Here is a 23,446-nt window from a genome sequence, read left to right as displayed (position 1 = left end):
GACCTCAGACACTTGACACACTAGCTGTGTGACCTTGGGCAAGTCACTTACCCCCAAGTGCCCTGCCAAAAAACCAAAAACAAAACAAACAAAAAACCCCCCAAAAACCCTAAACCTAAAAAAGCTAACAATTCTTACTCTGCCATTTTTGTTGTAAGAAAGACAGTACAGATTGTTCATATTGTAATCTAATGAAATTTGCTTTTGTATATGGAGCATATACAATGTGAAAGAGTACTGTGAGTTGGAAGACCCAAAGTACTACTCTTAACTCTGCCACTAACTCATAGTGTATCCCTAAAGAATTTACAACTTCTATGAATCTCAGTTTCACTGTTGGCAAAAGAGAGGTTGGGTTAAATGATTTTAGATCCCCAATTTGAATACTCTTATGATTCTGTAAAATGGAACTGATAAGAAATTACATGAGCATTTTCTTTACCTTCAAAAAAAAAGTGATACATAAGAAAAACGCCCAGGAAACTACTGCTATAGGAACACTGGTATAGGTTCTGTGCCCCTTGTACACCTTCTATTTCAAATACTCCCATCAGATAGATGTGAGAGACTAGGGTGAAGCCCATGAATAGGAACCTTTGGATTCTCTTGTAGGTTTAGTCCTGGGGTCATGCTAGTAAAGATTAAAGATAGTCTTTCTAGACCGCCATTCTACTTAGAGTGGGGAAATTGGGAGAGAAATACACAGTTAAGTTTTTCCAGTTATACAAGTGATCTTGATCTGATGGCAAGCAGTCAGGGCGAATTTATATAACACAACCTTCAGCTTACTATTTTCTCTACTTCATAACCATAAAAAAAATCTACTGAGTTTCTCTTGTGCTTTTTTTCCTACATAATTTGAGACTGATATTAGACGGTTTTGTGCTACAGGGACAAAAATGAAGCCAAGCTCACTCCTTAGTGGCTATTTTCACGACTGTCAATAGATGGCAATGCCATTCCATAAAATACCTAAGATAAAAACAACCTTTCCTAAGAAGCAAACAGGTTAATTGAAAACTAACCTTCAAAAATAAATGAATAAATGAAAACTGGTTTCGAAAATGCTATATGCCCAAATATGTTTTCATAACAAAAATCCAAATAGAAATTTTTAAATTTAACATTAGTGATCTGTTCTATACTATTTTAAAAGAAGGACTATAGGAAAGGTATATATTTTTTTCAATGATATAGAGAAACTTTGTCAAAACACTGTGAAAAGTGTTGGACTTGGGCAAAAGTGGGTTTGAATGTTGCCTCTGCCACTTTAGTGGCCCTGTGACCATGGTCAAGTTATTTAACATCTCTCAACCTCAGACTCCTCATCTATAAAAAAGAATACCTGTAATAACATCTCATCCACAGGGCTGTTGTGTATGAGGTTCAAAGGAGATAACCTATGCAAAGCACTCTGCGAACCAAAAATTTTATATATATATCTATATGTATGTGTGTGTATGTGCATGTATATGTGTGTGTATAAGTATATATGTATATATACACACATACACATGTATGTATGTATGTGTGTGTATATATGCCAACTATAAGGGTTATGTGTAAAAGTACAAATCTCTCCATTTTTCTGAGATCACTAAGTTAAAACTGGAACAAGGAGCCTAAGAATTTAGAGATGCATTATATTAAATGTATAAACATAGTTGAGACAGGGACTGAGTCGTGGTAAACTCCAAGCTGATATGTTTCAAAACAGAATGTATCACTGCATTCTACTTTATAAAGGCCTGGAGGATTTCAAGCAGGCTCTGTAAATAGGCTTAAAGGAATACCTCCAACATATTTTTCTTCCTGAACGTGGTGATAGTGATACTACAAATCTGAAGAAACACAAAATCTACTCAGAAACCTAAGTGGGATAAAACAGCTGAAATAAGGCAAAATCTCTGCTTTACTTTTTAAAGAAATCAGTCTGATGATTACGAAAGGCAGTTAAATTGTCTTAACTACTCTTACCCATACTCCTCTAAATCCCAATAAGGGCAGGGATCATGCATATCAAATTTATATTTTGGGCCTAATGCAGTGTTTTGCACATAGAAGAACTGATTAGTAAATATCTTTGAATTAAGTTAATCCTTCTTGACCATAATTCTTAAGAGTCTGCAGATAGGGGCAGCTCCCTGGTACAGTGGATAGAGCACTGGCCCTGGAGTCAAGAGGACCTGAATTCAAATCCATCCTCAGACTCTGCCTAAAATTAAAAAACAAACCAGAAAACAAAAAACATCTGGAGCCCTCACAGACCTACTACCACGTCAAATAACTCAGCCTCAAAAGACTAGATTAAAATACACTTCTTACAAACAAATGTCTTCCACTGAATCCTTGAAGAAAGATACTGTTTATATTTAACAGTACATAAGAGACGATATTCCAGAAATAGCCACTGGGCATGTGCAACTGCCACCTTAGTTTCAGATAACACGATCATGGTCTTTGATTCACCTCCCTGAGCCTAAGGCTGCTCATCTATAAAATGAGCAGGTTGGGCTAGATGAGTGCTAATTAGTGTCCTTTCTAGCTTGAAAACTTCATAAACATCTTTAATTCTAAACTACAATAAAATATGGTAAAGTAGAAACTTTCTAAAGAAGTTTTTCTCTGGCAATTACTGAGTCAGCCAAGGCCATTACCAGAGTAGATTCAGGTTACAATTCAGTGCTATCCCAAGATACTTTCATTTGTTACCGACTACATGAACAAAAGTATGTTATTCTGTATCTCACTGGAAAAAAGAACTTTAATAGGTTCATACCAGCAATCACTAAGCTGGTAGAGTGATTAGGATCAGATTCTGGAGACAAGAAGAGAAGAGCTAAGCCTTTGCCCTCTTTTTAGAACCTAAGAGAATGCTACGTTTTAATAAAGTTAACAGTTTGGTCACTTATGGCAAAATGAATTGAATTACTAAAATAATGTTAATAAGGAACATTTGTTGCAATTCTTAATTTTGATAAAAAAAAGAAGAGTTTGTGAATAGTACATTAATTATATTTTTCTTCAAAAGCTCATCTGACCTACTAACTTGGCATGAAAAGAAAAAATGGTCTGAATGATTAAAACAAAAATATTCTGCAGATGATCAAGGAAATTTTAAAAAATTACTAGGAATATTCTGCATAAAGAGTATCTATACAAATCCTCAAGTTCTGATTTAAACCCAAAGCTAACCCTCCACCAAAATTCTATTTTCCTATTCAAAATTTTTTTGGTCCATACTCCTTCAAAGTTCTGATCTGTCAACTTTGAGGCTCATCTAAAGTCTAAGACAACCCAGCTTATAGAACTAACTATGATTACTATAGTGTGCAGTTTTCTTAGAATTAAGAATTTAAATAACTTGTATTACTGTCTTTCTGGTTCAACCATATAATTGGACATTTTTAACCTGCTTGTTTCCATTCCTTCATATGAATAGTTATAATGGCTGTGACTCTTACCTAACTTGGGGCAGTTAGCAGTTATTATCTAAAGCAGTAGGATTTTCTTGGATGAGAAGAACTGTCTTCTACTTTCCAGAAAATCTAAACAAAATGCCACGTGTGACATGCCAAAATGTGACATGAAACTGGTGTGTGTTAAATTCAGCTTTAAATCTGAACTTGCAATGAAAGAGGCTTTGTCATAATGGTATCTGTTTTAAATCTGTGAAGAACAACAACATGGCTATATGGTATCAAAGGCTATATTAGTAGGATGTTCAAAATTCCTAAGCCAGAGAAATCAACTGTGTATTTCTATGCAAAAACAGAGTTGTTACTGACATGGCACTCAGAAACACTTAGGGGGATCCCTAAGCCCCATGCAAACAGCGGTCCCATCTGATTTAGGGCTTCACTGCCAGGACACTTCAAGGAACCACAAACTTTCAAAGAGCCCCGAATAGCAGCGACTGCGTAGCAGATGTGCTGCCTCTGGACTTCATCACTTTAAAAATAGTTCTGTTGCAGTCAAAAAGGAAGGCCCTCTAGCTGTAAACACACGTACACAGTCATTGGTCAACTTCAAACTAGCTCAAAGGAAAACAGAGGAAGAAAGATTTCTCATTGCTCCAAGTGGTTTTTGGCATCAGTGAGGACCTTTGGCTCATTTCTTGACATCAAGTTAAACTTTCTTTCCCTATGCTACTACTACCACCAGTTCGATTCTGTCTTCATTTGCAGGGCTCTAAGAGTGACCTACAGTATCAAAAGGATTTCAAAAGGAACACTGTAAGTTCAAAGAGAAGCCCTCTCTGCAGAGGAAGCAACTCTAGTAGCAACAGAAAGCAATAGTGATACTGGAGGCATCCGGTCCCTGTACTATAATAGAGGATACCTGATGGTCACTTGGGACCAAGGAGCTTTTTGTTTAGTAAGGTGCTTCTAAGGATCCACATACATATTCTTAAGGTGAGTTTCTGCCATAAGGAACCTGAATCCTAATGCTCATTGAATGGCTGACTGCCACCTTAGTGTGAACTGGTTTCCCACAAAATCTACTGTGTCTTGATTTCCAAAACACAAGGCCATGCAATTCTCAGTGAAGAGCAACGTGACACTGCCAGTGTCATGACAGTGAAAAATAAAAGTGGATGCAAGTACATGACTCAGTTTAAGAAGAAAAATCAGACTTATCACAGAAGAGGTTATTGAGCATTCCCAATCCTTATTTTGTTACTTGTAGACTAAAGTAACTAGCAAAATACATAAGTCTGATGGCCCCTTAATAAAACAATTTGTACAGTACATATATAAATGAATGAATTTTAAAACATGAAAAAAATACCTGAAATTGAACTCTTGGACACTGAATCAGAGATAAATTAGTACCGATCTTCCTTACAATACTACGAGATGAACCATATGGTTTGCCTGACCAGAGTACCTGAGAAAGTAGAAAACACAAATATTTAATGACAATCCTTACAACACTGTTAATACACAGCGTTATCAGTCAATTATAAAACACGTGCGCTGACTGTGCCACATAATTAGATGGCACACTATAATAAGAGGAATGCTCTACATTTTGGAGGAATAGCTCAAGTGTTTCCCAATTAAAAATTAAGAGCACATAGCTTAAGTTATTAATAATGCAACAAAGGTTACGGGAAAGAGCATGTGTAATGGTAATACATTGAAACTAATAATTAATTTGATGTCATGTTTATTATTATGTCACAGTGTCTATTTTCCCCACTACTTTCTACCAAGGGACAACCTCTTAGGTTAACTCTTTCATTTCAGAAAATTTAAAGATTCAGCCTCAAAGCAAAATATCTAGTCGTAACACAAGTGTGTTGGGATTTGGATTAATATTATCAGATTTTTTTATATCAAATAAAAATGGACACAATGCTTTGCAAACCTTAAAATACTGCAGTATCAGTTATAATTATTAATGTATGGCATACAAAACAAAACAAGCAAAACTTAACAAAAGAAAACAATGCCAGGCACACATATGCATTAGTGGATGCACACTGGATCCTCTATGAAGCCTGACAATGTGATTTCTTAAGTATACCGGCCTTTCATTAAAAGGATACGTGTGACTGCATGAATACCTTTTCTGAAAGAAAAGACAGCTGAGATTTAGTAGGAAGACCAGGATAAGACAATCATTAATAAGGAGAAGTGAGCCATTAAAAGTAAAGCCTAAAAAAAGAATGGAAGTGATAAAGGACTGAATTATACTTCCTACTACACAATAATATCTATGACATTTGTGACTATATTCTGACTGTTTATATATTGAAACCTTATAATTAAATAGACTGTGCTCCTTCCAGGTAGCCCAGAGGCTAGGGATGCACCAACAATGAGTGCAGAAATCCCTACATCAAGAGTCAGAGGGCTTGGTTTTGAATGTTGGCTCTGTCAATTAAGTCTCTTTGGCCTCCCTTTCCTCATCTATAAAATAAGGTTTTAGGCTCAACCTTCGAGTCTCTCTATGGCTCCAAATCGATAATTCTACTCTGACTCAACCTTACTATTGCTCAGAGTATGATAATGAATGCAATGCCACAGGCAGTTCTGGAGCTTGGTCCAGATTGGCCCCTTGGGCATACATTATCGCAAGTCAGGCTGAGCTTAAGCTAATATCTCTGCAGTGTTTCACACAAAGGAGAACTTAGTTTTAAGTCAAACTCCACTCTGCTGACCTTGAACTCTGAGAGCTGGGCCAAAGCCAAACACAATTTGGGAGAACACAGGGCAGGAATAGCATTTGTCTGTCTTTACGAATTCTGTAGGATTCCCACTTTTAGCATGTTCAGGGTCTCACTGATTTCTGAGTGGGTAAAGGCCAGGAAAAAAAATGGGTTAAGAGCTAGATCTGAAATTTAGATGATATGACTCCCACCTAACACAGAGGATTATCATTTGAATATATCCTTGAACAGAAGTGGGTTATATGGGAGAGGAAGGACATCTGACAAAATGGAAAGTGTGAGGCAACACAAGAGTTTTATTAATGAATAAATAAAACAAAGCAATTGCCAAGCCAAAAAAAAAATTTGAATGGGCATGCAATGGGCAGAGACTTAACAGATAATTTCTTTACCTTAAACATTTTTCAATGGGCTTCGTTAGTCTTGATCTTTTAAAAACAGAATCATAAATTAGGGCAAAAATGGCAACCTTTAGTTATTAATACCCTGCCTCATTAATTTTTTTCCTGCAATTCTAGTAGTAAGCTGTAGTTCAAATAATACCATGACATAAGAAAGGGATTTAGTTAAAACAAAATATAATTTGATCATCACACTAGTAATAAAGCATGGGAAAAAGACAATATTCAAAAGAAATCCAACTTTCTTTTCAGGAAGAATAGATCCAGAATGGAGACAGTGAAAAAGGAGAAAGCTCAACAAGAAAAGTAAAAGATTTGCCAGTACCTCTTCCAGCTTATGGCCCTATGGCTTATGTAGTAACAACGCAGGTAAAGATTCCAAAGTTTCCTACATTATTATTTTCTTAACTGTTTCACGGAAAAACAAAACCAGACCAATGCTTTTACAGAAAAAGGAAGCTGTAGTTAAAAACAAAACAAAACCATGCCTGAGCAACACAGAAGGTGATGACTGTATTTGATTGCTTTTTTTTAATGACAACAGTGAGCTAAAAAGTGAATAGTATTCTTCTGTTTTTGTTACCTGTGTTCTGCATGGCACCCTGCACTGTATAAAGAAACAGGAGGCAAAGGTCTGCGCAGTCTGCTCACTGGGGCCTCTAGGGAGAGCACGAAATAGCTGCTTCTGTTACAGTACGAAAAAGATAAGTGGAGAAAAAGAGCAGCTAACCTCCAGGAGTCACAGAATTAGGTCTTCCTTTATTTTCTCTGTTCAGCCCTCATGAGAAAAAAATGCAAATAGCTATAAAGGAATAGGGAACAGATGGTACTGAAAAGTCACCATCTGTACACTGGGAGGCTGTTTGACCCAAGTGGGTCTCTTTCCCTCTACTCCTGGCTCAACTGTGCCTTGTAAATGTAGATGTGTAGAAAATGATTTCCTCTGTTTTGAAGCAATTAAAGATATATTGTTATTTGGATATACCCAGATAGCGATCAGAGAAGAGGCAGAGGGGAAAAGCTTTTTGATACTGATCTTATATTGCCTAATCACTAAAGTAGATCACTTTCAAAAAATTTTCTAAACAGTAAAATTATTGCTGATTTTATCCATTTGTTATATACACAGTACGGATGCATACATAAAAATCACATGCACATACAGGGAGGTAACTATAGCTATATTAATGCTAAGAGAAATTCTGGGAAAGGATTTGAGAGGTAGAGAGACAGTGTGCATGTGTGTGTATGTATCTAGTTGTGACAGTCCATAACATTTAGCAACAGTGTTTGAATGTGATGACAGCAAAATGGGGGGAATCTGGTGACATTAGGAAAGCAGTTTGTTCTATTTTAACATTGTGAAATGGTACAGTAGAGGTGTTGAAGTGTGAGGCTTGAGTCTGAAGCTGTCATCTGTCTGAGTTGTGCTGGCTACATATCCTAGCTTCATGTAGTAGTAAAGGGGATTATAATTAAATGCTGCCATATTTCTACTTTATTTTCTATTTTTAAATTTGTTCTACATTAACTTATTCAGATTCATGTAATAATCTGATAGACAATATTTAGTAGGAAATACCAACTGTAAATTCAATCCCAATGAACACTTTAAGTGAATGGACTGTTTTAAAGACAAGCTAGAAAAAAATAAGCTCTTGGTTTTTTTTAGACTATGGGTGTGAAGGGGAGAAGAAAAGGAAAATTAAGTTGTACATTAAAAAAAAAAATTCAGGGCAGTGAAACTCCCTAGGATTCTCATAAAAATCCCTAATCAAAGGACACTTTTTTTTTCTTGGTTGTCTTCTTTCTCGTCTGAAATTCTCAGCCATACACATGTTCCTGCTACAGAACACAGGAAGCGAAGAAGTTCATTCCTTAAAACAATGAGAAAATTCTGAATTCATATTTTCTTTCCCCACAGATTAAATATTGACCGTCCACTACAAGCAAGAGAACAGCAACCCATCAATTCCACAATACCTGCTTCCTCAAACAGAAAAAAGGTAATATAAAAACATAGTTGGGATTCTTCATTAAAGAGGAAAAGGATGAAGAAGTAAAAATATGTTTTAAAATCTAAAAAGGGGCATAGGGAAGATGATACAAAGGACGAAAAATAAGCAATGTCAATTTAAGATTATAGATGTAGAACTAGAAGGGACCTCTGAGATGAGCTGGTATAATTCCTTCATTTTACACATGAAGAAACTGAAGCCTAGGGAGGAAGAAGAAGCAGGAGTGGTAGAGTCAAGCAGCAGAAGTACCAGAAGTAGTAGTAACAGCAGTAGTGACAGTACTAGTAGCAGTAGCAGCGATGATGATGATGATTAGCATTACTGTAGTGCTTTAAGATTTGTAATGAGCACTTTATACATGTTCTCTTGCTTGATAATCACAACAATCGCATAATTTTGTAAATGAGGAAAACGAAGCTGAGAGGGGTTAAGAGACATGCCAGGGCCACATAGCTAGCATGTGTCTATGTCAGGACTTGCACTTGAGTCTCCCGGCCTCCAAGCTTAATACTTTGGAGCCAGAACTAGAATTGACGTCCTCTGACTGTGTGCAAAGCGAGGCCTTCACCCAGTGCATCATGCTGCCCCCTTAACTTTCTGGCAACGTTTTCTCTGTACAGAGAGAAGATATGAAGGTAGAAGACATAGTCTTTGTCCTTGAAGGGCATGGTAAGACTTAGTTCAATATATCAGATACAGAGTACTGGGAAGACAGTCGTGTGGTAGAGTGGGAAGAACACTAAGAAATGAGTTCAAATCTCACCTCTGTCACTATAGTTGTGTGACCTTGAAGCAAGTTGTTTAAATATCTGTGCCTCTGTTTCCTCACATGTGCAGAAGTTGATTGGACTATCTATCTGGATGGCCTCTGGTCTTTTTCAGCATAAATTTATATTCACAAGACCCTAACTGATAGCAAACTATTCAGCTATGGGAACATGTAGTTTTGAAGTACAGGCACTATACAGGAAGATTTCAGACTTTGAGAAGGAAAATGTTACCAAAAAAAGTCAAAACAAATAGCTTTATTGATTTCCAAACAGTATGTATTCGAAATATTAAAAAATCTCATCTGAAAAAGGAAAACAGGAGGTGGTACCTTTCGCAGCTATGATTGGGGAAAGAACTTTTAAAAATTCCTGCTTTTGTTTTTATATGACCTTAATTTCCTTATATATTCCTCCTGTTCCCCTACCCTGATAGCCACAATCTCTTTATTAAAAAAAAAAAAAAGAAAAGAAAAGAAAAAAAGGCTTTAAAAAGCCCAACACATCAATTAGGCAGTTAGTCAGTGAACAACGGTTAAATGCCTATTACATGCCAGGCACTGTGCTAAGCGCTGGGGATACAAAAAGAGGCAAAAGACAGTCCTTGCCTTCAAAGAGCTCATGATCAAATGGGTGAGACAAGCAACAAATATGTACAAACAAGCTACATACAGGGTAAATAAGATATAATTAAGTGAGGGAAGGCACTAGAATTAAGAGGAGTTAAGACAGGTTTCTTTTAGAAGATGGGATTTTGACTGGAACTTAAAAGGAAGCCAGAGAAAAATCAGTAGGTAGAAATGAGGAGAGAGAATGTTCCAGGCATGGGGGACAGCCAGAGAAAATGTGCAGGGTCAAAATAGGGAATGTCTTATTTGTGGAATAGCAAGGAGGCCACTGTCACTGGATAGAACACTTTGGAGACTAAGGCTCTATGTGGAAAGGGTGGGAGGAGGATGGGAACACGGGACATCTGAAGGGGAATATAAAGGTTTGCAAGAGCTGCTGTGCCCCTTCAACTTTCTGATGCAAGTCAAGATTGTCTCTTCAAATCCTTTCTCTCCTTAGTTTTCCACTCTCCCTAACTCCCACTCCCCTCTTTAATATATAATTTGTGTATACATACGTACACATACACGTATACACACACACACACACACACACACACTCCATTTTCCCTAACAATACATAGCAAAGAGGTCATCCTTATGCCTCTTTACTTTATCTTCATATTAGAAATTAGCTTGTGCTTTGAACAAATTTTGTCACTGGGCCATGAAGAAATACAAACATTGCACATTAAATTCAGCTCACTGAAAAATCTCTACTCTCCACCTACTGGAAGTGAGAACATCAGTCCTACTCTTTCTAGCTAGGAGCTCTTGGTAAACTGCATAGTGACATGAACTGGTATTCTCTTCTCATAGTTAGTACCTTGCAAACACCTTAACGCCCAACTTCCTTTCCTTTTACTCATTCCCCTTTTGTTGTTGTGTTAACAACCTGCCTTAACTTGTTTTACTTATCCTCTTCATTTCAAATCCTTCTCTCCCACAGCATTCTCCCGACGAAGCAGGAAGTATACTGTATTCTACCATTTTTACCTTTAACCTAGCCAAAACACCTTTGTTTTTTAAGTTTAAAACCATGTTGTCTTATTATTGTCGTTCAGTTGTGTATAACTCTTCACGACCCCATTTTGGGGTTTTCTTGGCAAAGATACTGGAGTGGTTTGCCATTTCTTTCTCCAGCTCATTTTCCAGATGAGGAAACTAAGGCAAACAGGGATAAGTGACTGCCCAGAATCACATAGCTAGTAAGTGTCTGAGACTAGGTTTGAACTCAGAAAGATGAGTCTTCCTGACTCCAGGCCCAGCACTCTATCCACAGAGCCACCTAACTGCCCCTGTCTTCTTAAAAAACCCTAAATTCTTCATATATAAAAACTATTAGGGGCAGCTAGGTGGTGCAGTGAGTAGAGCACTGGCCCTGAAGTCAGGAGGACCTGAGTTCAAATCCGGCCTCAGACACTTGACACACTTACTAGCTGTGTGACCTTGGGCAAGTCACTTAACCCCAATTGCCCTGCCTCCCCCCCCCCCAATAAATAAATAAATAATTGGGAGGGAAAAAAAACTATTAAATTTTTGTGCACAATATAGACCACTATCATTGATATATTGGCACTAAATGAAATTACAGTATCAAATTAAAATAATTTTCCTTTCACTTAAAAATAGTACTCTGCATTATTTGTAATAGGTAGTTTTTCTTCTTTGCTAGCAGTGTTGTGCCAAAAAAAAGCAAGCAAGACCCGGATATAAATTTGGATGTGGATTTATTCAAGTGCTCGACTGTTCGGAGCAATTACTCAAATTGAACAGCCCGAGTTGGGGAACAGAAAGGGTATTTAAAGGGAAAGAACACAATTAGATTTCTGTGGAGATGGGGACACAAACAGTGGGACAAGCTGAGGCAGGATTATTTCCATGGAGAAGGGAACACAAACAGTGGGGTCCCTGGAGATGGGAGTACAAATAGTAGGGTCCATGGAGATGGGAGTAAAAACAGTGGGGTGAGCTGGGGCAAGATGGAGAAACTGGAGGGGGTGGTGCAGGGCATAACAGCAGGAGAAAGAATTTGAAAATGAAAAAAAAACCAAAATTAAATTTTCTTAAAACTGGTAAGTGGGCTTGGCTTAGATTTTTGGGTCTTTTTCAAGCTCTTAAGTTTTCTGATTCATAGTATAAGTCTGATATATAAATTTAAATAAGAAAGTATACTCCTGGTATATGCAAGGCAGTGTTATAAGAAGGTTGTCTTTTGTGATTTTTTTTAACATTTGGAACCACTAAGTTTCATAGACATATTTTACCACTGCATTATAAAATCAATTTCAGATACTCACTGATTCCATGCTTATTCCAACTTGTTCGCAAACCATCCTAATGAGGCGTTTAATCCAGTTAAGCATCTAGATGGCAAAGTCTTCACAAATTGTTATTTTCAACATTTCAAGCACACACATCAGCACATGGTCCATAATCAAACTGAAATTTAAAAAAAGAAGCATTTAGATTGGCATACTTTCAATTAACATTATCAATCGGCATAGTATAGTGGCAGGAACACAGGACTCCAAGATAGCAAATTGGCTCTAGTATTAGTTCTGCCACTAATTTTCTGGGACATCTTAGGAAAGCAATTTAAAATAAAGAGGTGGGTTTTTAAGGTTCCAGTTCCAATATATTTCAAGAAACATTTATTAAACACCTACTCTATCTGAGGTACTAGGGATAAAAGAAAAAGAAGCAGTCCCTGCTCTAAAGGAATTTACATGGGACTAAAGGAGGCGGGGGAGAGAAACTATGACATCAGTACAAGTAGGTACTATATAGATTTTGTAATCAAATAGTTAAATCCCAACAGTTAACCATCCCTATCATCATTCTATGCACTACTGTTCCTACTCACAAAGAGCTTGTGATTAACTTAGCTAGGGAGAAGAAACATGAAAGAACCATGAAGACCACCTAATGGTGTCATGGTTGTTGTGGCCCCTTGCACTCTGCCTCATGGCCAATTAGAAGATTCAGATATAATTATGTGTTGTGGATTCCAATTTGAGAATCAAATAGAACATATCTGCAATTAAGGCTATATATCTGTCTTTATGTACTGGGCAGTTTGAGGGACTTACTGGGAACAGGAGTTGATTCTCTCCTGACATGTTCCTTCATTTAGTAAAGCATACACTTTCTTAATGGGTGAAATTTGTGAAAGCATTCACAAATAATACACACAACACTCTTCTAAAAGCCTTAGGCAAGTTACTTCTCTGTGAATCTCACTTTTCTTACCTATAAAGTGAGGGGACTGGATGAGATGGTCTCTTAGATCACTTTCTGCACTAGATCTATGATTACATCTGAAGCCAAATTTATAGGACTGAAATTTTTGGGTGCAGTCTGCTGGCTCTCAGTCTCATGTCAAGACACAGGCATAAAGCTACTAAATAGGTCTTTGGGAAATATCAATTTGGGGAATGTTCCACCAGTCCTGAAGGGAATCACTAGCTCTGGCCAACTGCAGATGTTGGTGCTAAAAGCTGGGATGACATTCCAAGAAGAATGCAGCTGCCCAAAAAACATCCACTTTATATAAAAGCCTCTATCAATTCTTCACATTTTGTTTGAGAAAGGAGATGAGCAATTTGGAAGGTTTCCTCCTTTAGTTACAGGGGATTTTGAAAACTCTTAGGCAAAAGTTACTAACTTTCTGCAGAAACTCTAAGAGGGTCTACACAGTTAATTATTCAGTTAAACTTTTAGTTTCCATTAAGTATTCTAATCCTGCTCGGCCCCCACCCCCCACCCCCGTCTGTAAAATATGGCAGAAAAGGAAAGATAGGTAGTGGGAAGCTTTCTTTACCTTTATTATTCAAAAACACACTTTTTAATTTTCTGTGACCTTGAGCATATATTTCCACTAATCAATGACAGACTGAATGAAAAAGCATTTATTTAGTACTTATTATGTGCCAAGCCCTGGACAGATTAACAGTTTAAAGACTCAATTAACAAGCATTTATTAAGTGCCTACTCTGTACTAGGCACTATGCTTGTTCCAGGCTTGTTCAATAATGGAATGGAGGGCTCTAAAACTGACAATCTTATGTCTGTGAAACAGACAGATCAACAGACAAATACAACAGCTAGAGGAAAAACATCTATCATTACAACACTTATATAAACACATATCCTCTCTGTATAGAGAATAGGCTAAATACATATGTACATATAAATGAAATTCATGTCTATGCTCACATCAGTATTTATTAAACATGTGCAAGGCAGCTACATGAATGAGCACATGTAATATTTCTCACCATTATTAGTTTTTGAAGCATCCTTTTTGTAAATAATTTATATTTACTCAGTTGTTAAAGGCTGTGATCCTTTCTCTGGAATATTTCTAGTATGCATCCCTTCCTCTTTATTCTTCTTCCACAACTGTAATCTACATTTTTATCAATTCATTCCAGGATTAGCACAAAACTTTTAGCTAGCCTTATTTCACTGATCTTCAATCTATCCTGCACACTGATGCTCATGTTTTTGATTTCTTTGATGTGGATATTACCTCCACTGAAGCACATCATGAAGCTCAACAGCCCTGAAAACCATCTCGTGAGTCACTGTTGCCAAAAAACCCCTTTACCACCCATGGGCAACCTTCTGCCAGCCTATGCTCAGTTGACCCAAGCATTTCCCACCAGCTGGACTCCTTGGATTTGACTTCACCATCATAATGTCTTCTTCTCCTTTTAGCTTCCTTTTGTATGCTGCTTTCCCCTACAGGCTATAAACTCCTTGAAGGTAAGGACTGTATTTCTTTTACTTATTTGTATCCATAGTGATTCACACAGTGCCTGACAAATAGTAGGCACTTAATACATCGACTGATAGAACAGAATGTTCTTTCAATACCATTTCTTGTGTTTAAAAAAAAAAGTGGGTCTGGATAGTTTACCACATCAAGATTAAATTTCTCTTCCTGGCAGCAAGGTTCAGTGGCTAGAATGCCAGGCTTGTAGTTATGAGCTTTAAGTCTGAATTATATCTTAGACACTCAGTAGCTGTGTGTCCATGAACAAGTCACCTAACCCCTGTGGACCTGTGTCCTGATCTGTAAAAATGAAGATAATATTTGCACCATCTAACTTGTGGATTATTTGCAAAACGAAGATAACATCTGCACCATCGAACTCATGGATTATTTGTGAGGAAAGTGCTTTACAAATCCTAAAGCATGACATCAACGTGTTATTATTCAATTTAATTCCTGGCCATCCCTGCTGGTACCCTCTGCTATAAGCAGTCTGGAAATGACACAATTAAGATGTACTTCTACTTCTGTTCATGTTCTATAACCCCGTGGAGAATCCAGACATAATGCAGGCACTATCCTACTCGTCTCTCCTACTTATTCATATCCTTCTCATTGTTCAAGCCCCATTTTCCAGGGCAAATAACAGGGATTCACCACATACTTATTTTTCTCCTCTCACCTCATATCTGTATTTTCTATTTTTTGTTGGGCTAATAAGTCAACAAGCATATAATTTTTTTACTATATAAGGGACTGTGTGAAGTGTTAGGGATACAAAGAAAGGCAAAACACTGTCTACACTCAAGGAGCTCACATTATAATGAGGAGCCCAACATGTAAACAATTAGGTACATACACAAGAACACAGGGAAAGGGTGAGATGGAGTATGGTTGGATGGATGAGGAAAGGCCTCCTGTAGAAGGCTGGGTTTGAGCTGAGTCTTTAAAGAAGGCAGCAAAGCCAGAAGGTAGAGAGAACACAGCATTCCAGGCATGGGGGGCAGCTAGTGCTTAAGGCCTGCAGTTGGAGGACAGCGTTATATTAGTGAGACTTCAAGTAGGCCAAAGTCATAGATTACAGAATTCATGGAGGGAAGAAAGTGTGAGCAGGCTGGAAAAGTAGGAAGGGGCCAGGTTCTAAAGGGCTTTATTTGCCAAACAGTGGTTTTCATATTTAATCCTGGAGATGATGTGGAGCCACTTAATTTTATTCATATTCTTTATTATTTATTTAGTAGCTGCCAAAATCACTTTGGAAGCTGAGTGGAGGATGGATTGGAGTGGGGAGAGACTTAAGGCAGGGAGACCAACCAGCAGGCTATTTCAATAGGCTAGGCAGGAATGAATGAAGCATTTATTAAGTTCTTATTGCATGCAAAGCACTGTGCTACATGCTAGGTATACACTCAGGGACACTGGCCTCCTAGCTATCCCAGGAACCCACTCCATCTCTTCTTGGCTTTGGTCATTTTCTCTGGTTGACCCTCATGCCTGAGTGCTCTCTCTCCACCCTGAAGTTAAGTTCTACCTAAAATTCCACCTTCCCCCACCCCTCTTGATATTAGTGCCTTTCCTCTGTTAATTATTTCCTATTTGTCCTATGTATAGTTTGCTTTGTAAATATTTGTTTGTACTGTCATCTCCCTCACTGGATTGTAACTTTTGTGTAACTCCTTGAGGGAAGGGCCTGATTTTTGCCTCTTTTTGCATCCCACAGCACTTAGCACAGTGCTTGGAATATAGCAGGTCCATAATAAATGTGTTCACTGATCCAAACAGAAAATAAGACAGTACCTGATTTCAAAGAGCTTACATTCTAACAGGGGAGACAAAACATATGGAAAGTTTCAAATGGAAGTCAGTTGGAAAAGCCTCATGGTCTTTTGGGTACAGTAACAAAGCAGAGGTGAATGTCATTTAACAGTCTTTAATGTCATTTCCACTGATAAAATAAAATTAGTTTCTGATAACAGCCAAATCTGAAAGCCTTTTCTTGGTTCTCAATTTTCTTGACCTTTCCCCCAGTCTTTGATACTTTTCACCATCTTTTCCTCTCGCATGGTCTCTCCTGCCTTTACTTTTAAGGGATATCCCTTTCCTAGGGTTGTCTTCTGATGCATTTTACCTTCACAATAGACCTTGACATTTAGTTAGCAATCTAGTTCAGATCCTCATCACTCCAACCACCCTTCTGCAAAAGCTTTCTAATTAATCTCTCTGCCTCCAGTCTCTCTCTCCCCTCTCTAATCTATCCTTCACACACCTGTCAAAGTGATATTCTTAAAGCACAGGTCTGACCCACATTACTCGCCTGTAATCAGAATTACAAGCCCTTCACAATCTGGCTTCAACATAAATTTCCTGACTTACTTCACCTTACTCTCCCACATGCCTTCTATTTTCTAGCCCAAATGGCTTACTCACTTATCTGTACATAACATTCTCATTCATCCCTATGCCTCTGCACAGGCATCCTCTCTTGCTTCTGCCTCTTAGAATCCCTAGCTTCCTTAAAGGTTCAGTTCAAATGCCACCTCCTATATATATATAAGGCCCTTCCTGATTCCCCTTGGTGATAAATGATCCCTCCCACCCAATTAATTTGTATTTCCTCTGTACATATTTTGTGTATACTTATCTGTGTATGTGTTGTTGTTTACTCCTCTCCCCTACTTCCCCAAGAATGGAAGCTCCCTGAGGAAGAGAGCTGCTTTACTTTTGTCTTTGTGCCACACAGCTAGGCACTTGGATTCAGGGCAATCACTTAATAAATGCTTTTCAAATTGAACAGGAAGGATAAGCAATGCAGATTATACAATGACTTCTCCCTTCCATCCATTCTGCATACTGTGCTACATAAATCTTCCTAAAGTCCTACCTTCAGGTCATTTTATTCAAAGAGCTAAATGACTCTCTTTCAACCAGTACAACAAATTTTTATACTAAAAAGACCAGGCAACATCATGTGACACAAAATGTTATAATTTTATTTAAAGTAAAAATTTTCATCATACTATCTCTATTTTCCTTAACTTGTAGATTTAAAAAAAATGCATTGCATCTAGTGATGTAGTTTGCTCCTTTGAGGTATTCTTTAACTCCATGTTCTTTTAGAGTTTGTCAATATCATTCTTGCCCCCACTTTAAACAGTAAAGTTTATTTCTTACTAGTCTCTCTCTCACTTCTCTCTTCCTCCCTCCTTCTTGTTTAATATTACGTGCCCATTACTATTCAAGGAGCTATAGGAAACATAAAATGTAAGGCCTGAGTCACCCACCCATCCATCTATTCACAAGTCTTTTAACCATCCCAAGGCTGTTTCACCCACATTGATCTTATTGCATCACACACAGGCAGTCCAAAGTACAGTACACTACAAATTTATTACTTTTCCTTCTCTTCTTCTGCCCCTACCATCCCTGAACCTTATGTAAAGGCAACAGTACCACTACCTTTTAAGGAGGGAACACTAAAATTAACAAAGCAAGAATCACTGCATTAATACAGCATTTTCCAAACTAATTGGGCACAGAACATTTTCGGGCTACAAACAAATTAGTACATTCATACACATATGCATTTACACATGTATATACAGGCACATATTCCCCTAATTCTAGTGTGGAAATATGGAATAATCTTAGCAAAACAGGAAGTCCAGAAAATTTGTGGAACAACAAAAAAAGGAAATTAGATTAATTTTCACCTGGAAACAGTTGCTCATTCTAAATGTTTCTGAAACAAAAAAAAAATTGTTGTATTTAGTGTTTTAGAAGGAAAAATATTGCTAGCATTATTTTCTCAAGAAAACTTTTATTTGTTGAACAACAGGACCTCATAGGACATAGTCTGGGAAATACTAATGTGCTATTACACAGTGCAACGGGCAGAAATCTGGAGATGTGAATTTCCATGTACCTGCTAGCACCAATCACCCCTGTAGGCAAACCTAACATATACAATACAATGTTATAGAATATGGTCCAGATTTCGTCTTTCAGTAGCTAAGTGATCCAGGGAATAAAGTACTGGATCTGGAATTAAGATCTGAGTTGAAATCTAGTCTCAGATACTTACCAACCGTGACCCTGGGCAAGTCACTTAAAAAAAACTTTTTGCCTCAGTTTCCTCATCTGTAAAAAGGATATAGCAAGAGCACTGACGTGATATTTTAAAGTGCTTTGCAATCCTTAAGCTCATAAATGCTAATTATTATTATTTATTATTAATAATATTATTTAAGACTTGTTTGGGAATGTCAATGGGGATTAATACAACTTTTGTGCACAAGCTAAACAAAAACCAAACCACAGCCAAAAACTTATTTTACAAATGCCAAAAAATCATTATCATTCCGTGTGTGTATATATGGATGGATATGATATATATATATATATATTAACCAAATTTATGACCTTACAGACAAGGTGATTAGAAGAAAGCAGCTGAGATACCTTCAAGATCAGATTTACCTTAAACTACCTGTCTAGTAAGAAGTAAAAAGAAAACATTACAAGATATTATGTCACAAAAGAACACAATGAGCAAAGTAAAACAACATTTAACCCACAAAATCTCTCAACCACTCATATGCATGATTAGTAAGTTGAAAAGATAACTCATTGATAACATAGCAAGCCGCTGCACTGTTGACACAGAACGGCTTTAAGCTCACCATTTTTGAATCACACATGGTAGCACGTGACATGCTACTATGCTAGACAATGCTAAAATGAAATCATAATGCCAATCAAGAATGCTAGAGGGCTGAACTGACAGAAATGAGAGATTGGAACAGAAAAACTGACAAAAGGAAAAACTTTGCAAACTAAACAAACTTTTCTATATTCCCATTTCCTACCAGCTATACTGCTTTTGGACTTCTCCATCATGCCTTCCTTCTCTAGGAAGCTTATTATTGGGAAACTTTATTATCCTGCAAGACTGAATCTGCTTGCTATTCACATCCTGTCAATGACCTCTGCTCTTCTGGCTGGGGGAAGGACTACAAGCTCCAGGGCCTCAGTTTTCCCTCACAGGATTGCAAGTTCCATATATTTGTATCCCCCCGTGCTTAGCACAACGCTGGTACACTGCAGATGCTTCATAAATTTTTACTGACATTCCAATGCTGGCAATTAACCAGTCTGTTTACATTAATGAACTAAATCCATTTGTAAACTTTGATAAAAAAAATTTTGTATTATATTCCAGAATTTGATAGAGTGAGATCATTTTGGATAGTCAATTGTTTGTACCATTCAAAAAAAAAAAGGACTAGAAAATAACAGGTGCTGGATGGCATGTAGAAGAACAGGGACACTGAAGATGGTGGCTGGAAACCAGGGACTTGCGTGAGCTCTCCCCCAGGTCCCTCCAAACACCTATAAAAAATGGCTCTGAACAAATTCTAGAGCCGCAGAACCCACGAAATAACAGAGGGAAGCAGGGCTCCAGCCCAGAAAAGCCTGGATGGTCTCAGGGAAGGGTCTATGGTATGGAGCTAGGAGCAGAGCAGAGCCCAGTGTGGGCCACGCCCGGCCCAACCACACAAGGAGCCAGGCAGAACAGGCCCTAGAACCCTGAATCATTGAGCTGTGGCAGTTACCAGACTTCTCAACCCACAAACACCAAAGACAACAGAGAAGGTTAGTGGGTAGAACTGCTAGAATGGAGTGAAAGGAGTGCGTGGTTGTCCCCAGTTCCGGGGGCATGGAAGTGGTGCAGCTCTGGGGCTGCTTCCAGCTGCAGTTGCTTCCGGCCCCAGGCCCACCAGGTCAGAGCTGGAGTGCAGAGCCTGCTTGGATCTGAGTCATGATCTGTGTTGGCAGTTTTTTTTTTTTGGGGGGGGGGGGAAAGGAGTGCTGGTGTGGCACAGCTTGCTGTGTAGAAGTAGTTCTGAAAACAGCAGCACAAGGACCCTAAAGCTTGGGACAAAGTACTCTCTACTCTACAAGCAGTCGTACCTTTGCAAAAAACTCAAGGTCAAGTAGTTGGCTGGGAACATGAACAGGCAGCGAAAACGGACCCAGATTCAGAATCAGACTTTGGAATCTTTTTTTTTTTTTGGTGACAAAGAAGACCAGAACATACAGTCAGAAGAAGTCAACAAAGTCAAAGAGCCTACATCAAAAGCCTCCAAGAAAAATATGAATGGGTCTCAGGCCATGGAAGAGCTCAAAAAGGATCTGGAAAAGCAAGTAAGAGAAGTAGAGGGAAGAGGAATGAGAGTGATGCAAGAAAACCATGAAAAACAAGTCAATGACTTGCTAAAGGAGACCCAAAAAAATATGAAAGAGAATAACACGTTAATACTACTTTAAAATTTAGTTTGGAGCAAGTGGAAGCTAGTGACTTTATGAGAAATCAAGATATTATAAAACAGAACCAAAGGAATGAAAAAATGGAAGACTATGTGAAATATCTCATTGGAAAAACCACTGACCTAGAAAATAGATCCAGGAGGAGATAATTTAAAAATTATTGGACTACCTGAAAGTCATGATCAAAAAAAAAAGCCTAGATATCATCTTTCAAGAAATTATCAAGGAGAACTGCCCTGATATTTTAGAACCAGAGGGTAAAATAGAAATTGAAAGAATCCACAGATGGCCTCCTCAAAAAGATCCCAAAAAGGAAACTCCCAGGAATATTGTTGCCAAATTCCAGAGCTCCCAGATCAAGGAGAAAATACTTCAAGCAGCCAGAAAGAAACAATTTGAGTATTGTGGAAACACAATCAGAATAACCCAAGATCTAGCAGCTTCTACATTAAGCGATCGAAGGGCTTGGAAGATGATATTCTCGAGGTCAATGGAGCTAGGTTTAAAACCAAGAATTACCTACACAGCAAAACTGAGTATAATGCTCCAAGGCAAAATATAAATTTTCAATAAAAATAGAGGACTTTCAAGCTTTCTCAGTGAAAAGACCAGAGCTGAACAGAAAATCTGACTTTCAAGCACAAGAATCAAGAGAAGCATAAAAAGGTAAACAAGAAAGAGAAATCATAAGGGACTTACTAAAGTTGAACTGTTTTGTTTACATTCCTACATGGAAAAATGATGTGTGTAATTCAGGAGACCCCAGTATTAGGGTAGCTGAAGGGAATATACATACATATATAGACAGAGGGCACAGGGTGAGTTAAATATGAAGGGATGATATCTAAAAAAATAAAATCAAATTAAGGGATGAGAGAGGAATATATTGAAGAGGGAGAAAGGGAGAGATAGAATGGGATAAATTATCTTGCATAAAAGTGGCAAGAAAAAGCAATTAAAATGGAAGGGAAGACGGGGCAGGTGAGGGGGAATGAGTGAATCTTGCTCTCACTGGATTTGACTTGAGGAGGGAATACCATACACACTCAATTGGGTATCTTACCCCATGTGAAAGTAGGGGGAAGGGGATAAAAAAGTGGGACAGTAGAAGGGAGGGCAGATGGGGGAAGAAGTAATCAAAAGCAAACACTTTTAAAAAGGGACAGGGTCAAGGGAGAAAACTGAATAAAGGGGGACAGGATAGGAGGGAGGGAAATATAGTTAGTCTTTCACAACATGACTATTTATGGGAGTATTTTGCATAATGACACATGTGTGGCCTGTGTTGAATTTCTTGCCTTCTTTAGGGAGAGTGGGTGGGGAGGGAAGAGGGAAGAGAGAAGAGAATTTGGAGCTCAAAGTTTTAAAAGCAGATGCTCAAAAAAAAAAAATGTTGTTTTTGCATGCAATGGGGAAATAAGACATACAGGCAATGGGACATAGAAATCTATCTTTCCCTACAAGAAAGTAAGGGGAAAAGGGATGGTCGGGTGAGGGTAAGGGAGGGTGATAGAAGTGAGGGCTGATTGGGGAATGGGGCAATTAGAATATATGCCATCTTGGAGTGGAGGGGAGGGTAGAAATGGGGAGAAAATTTCTAACTCAAAATCTTGTGGAAATCAAAACTAAAATATCAAATAAAAAGATGAACTGTTAAAAAAAGAAAAACAAAAATAGGGACACTGATGTATTGCTGGTGAAGCTGTGAACTGGTCCAACCATTCTGGAGAACAATTTGGAGATATTTCCAAAGGATTATGAAAATCACACGTATTCTTTGACCTGGCAACATCACTAATAGGTCTGTATCCCAAAGAGATCAAAGAAAAAGGAAAAGGACCTATATTTTTTGTGGTGGCAAAGAATTGGTAATTGAAGGGATGCCCATCAATTGGGGAATAGCTGAACAAGTTGTAATATGTGATTGTGATGGAATACTACTGTGCACTAAAGAAATGATAAGGGGGATGGTTTCAGAAAAGCCTGGGAAGACTTATATGAGCAGAACTAGATCATTGTACACAGTAACAGCAATAGCATACAATGATCAACTGTGAAAGACTTAGCTACTCTGATCAAGACAATACAACAATTTTTTAGGATTTATGATGAAAAATGCTCTCCAGAGAGAGAACTGATGAACTCTGAGTACAAATTGTAATATAGTTTTTTCACCTTTTTTCCCCAACATGGCTAATATGGAAATACGTTTTGTATGATTTTGCAGGTATAACTGACATTTCTTACCTCCTCAATGGGTAGGGGAAAGACCAAAGGGAGAAAATTTGAACTCAAAATTAAAATAATGTATAAAATATATAACAAAAAAATTGGAGAATTATTTTTTAAAAAAGAACTACCTCTCTG

General features: G+C 37.8%; 1 protein-coding gene across 3 annotated transcripts in view; it reads right to left on the bottom strand.

The window, feature by feature from the left end:
• MTFR1 (mitochondrial fission regulator 1) overlaps positions 1 to 23,446 on the bottom strand; it is a 60,497-nt gene that overhangs the window by 30,615 nt on the left and 6,436 nt on the right. For 2 of the 3 annotated variants that reach the window (XR_005011040.1, XM_036769534.1), the window contains exons 2-4: positions 12,273 to 12,414; positions 6,571 to 6,606; positions 4,792 to 4,890 (exon numbers count right to left, since the gene is read on the bottom strand). Coding sequence is in view for 2 of the 3 variants with exons in the window: in XM_036769534.1 (XP_036625429.1) it covers positions 4,792 to 4,890; positions 6,571 to 6,579 (108 nt within the window). In the remaining variant the exon portion in view is untranslated. The remainder of the gene's footprint in view (positions 1 to 4,791; positions 4,891 to 6,570; positions 6,607 to 12,272; positions 12,415 to 23,446) is intronic. The other variant, XM_036769526.1, reaches the window with a different exon arrangement.

The sequence above is a fragment of the Trichosurus vulpecula genome, chromosome 1 (genome assembly GCF_011100635.1).
Source record: "Trichosurus vulpecula isolate mTriVul1 chromosome 1, mTriVul1.pri, whole genome shotgun sequence".
Taxonomy (NCBI): Eukaryota; Metazoa; Chordata; class Mammalia; order Diprotodontia; family Phalangeridae; genus Trichosurus; species Trichosurus vulpecula.
This window is presented reverse-complemented; position numbering and strand designations above follow the sequence as displayed.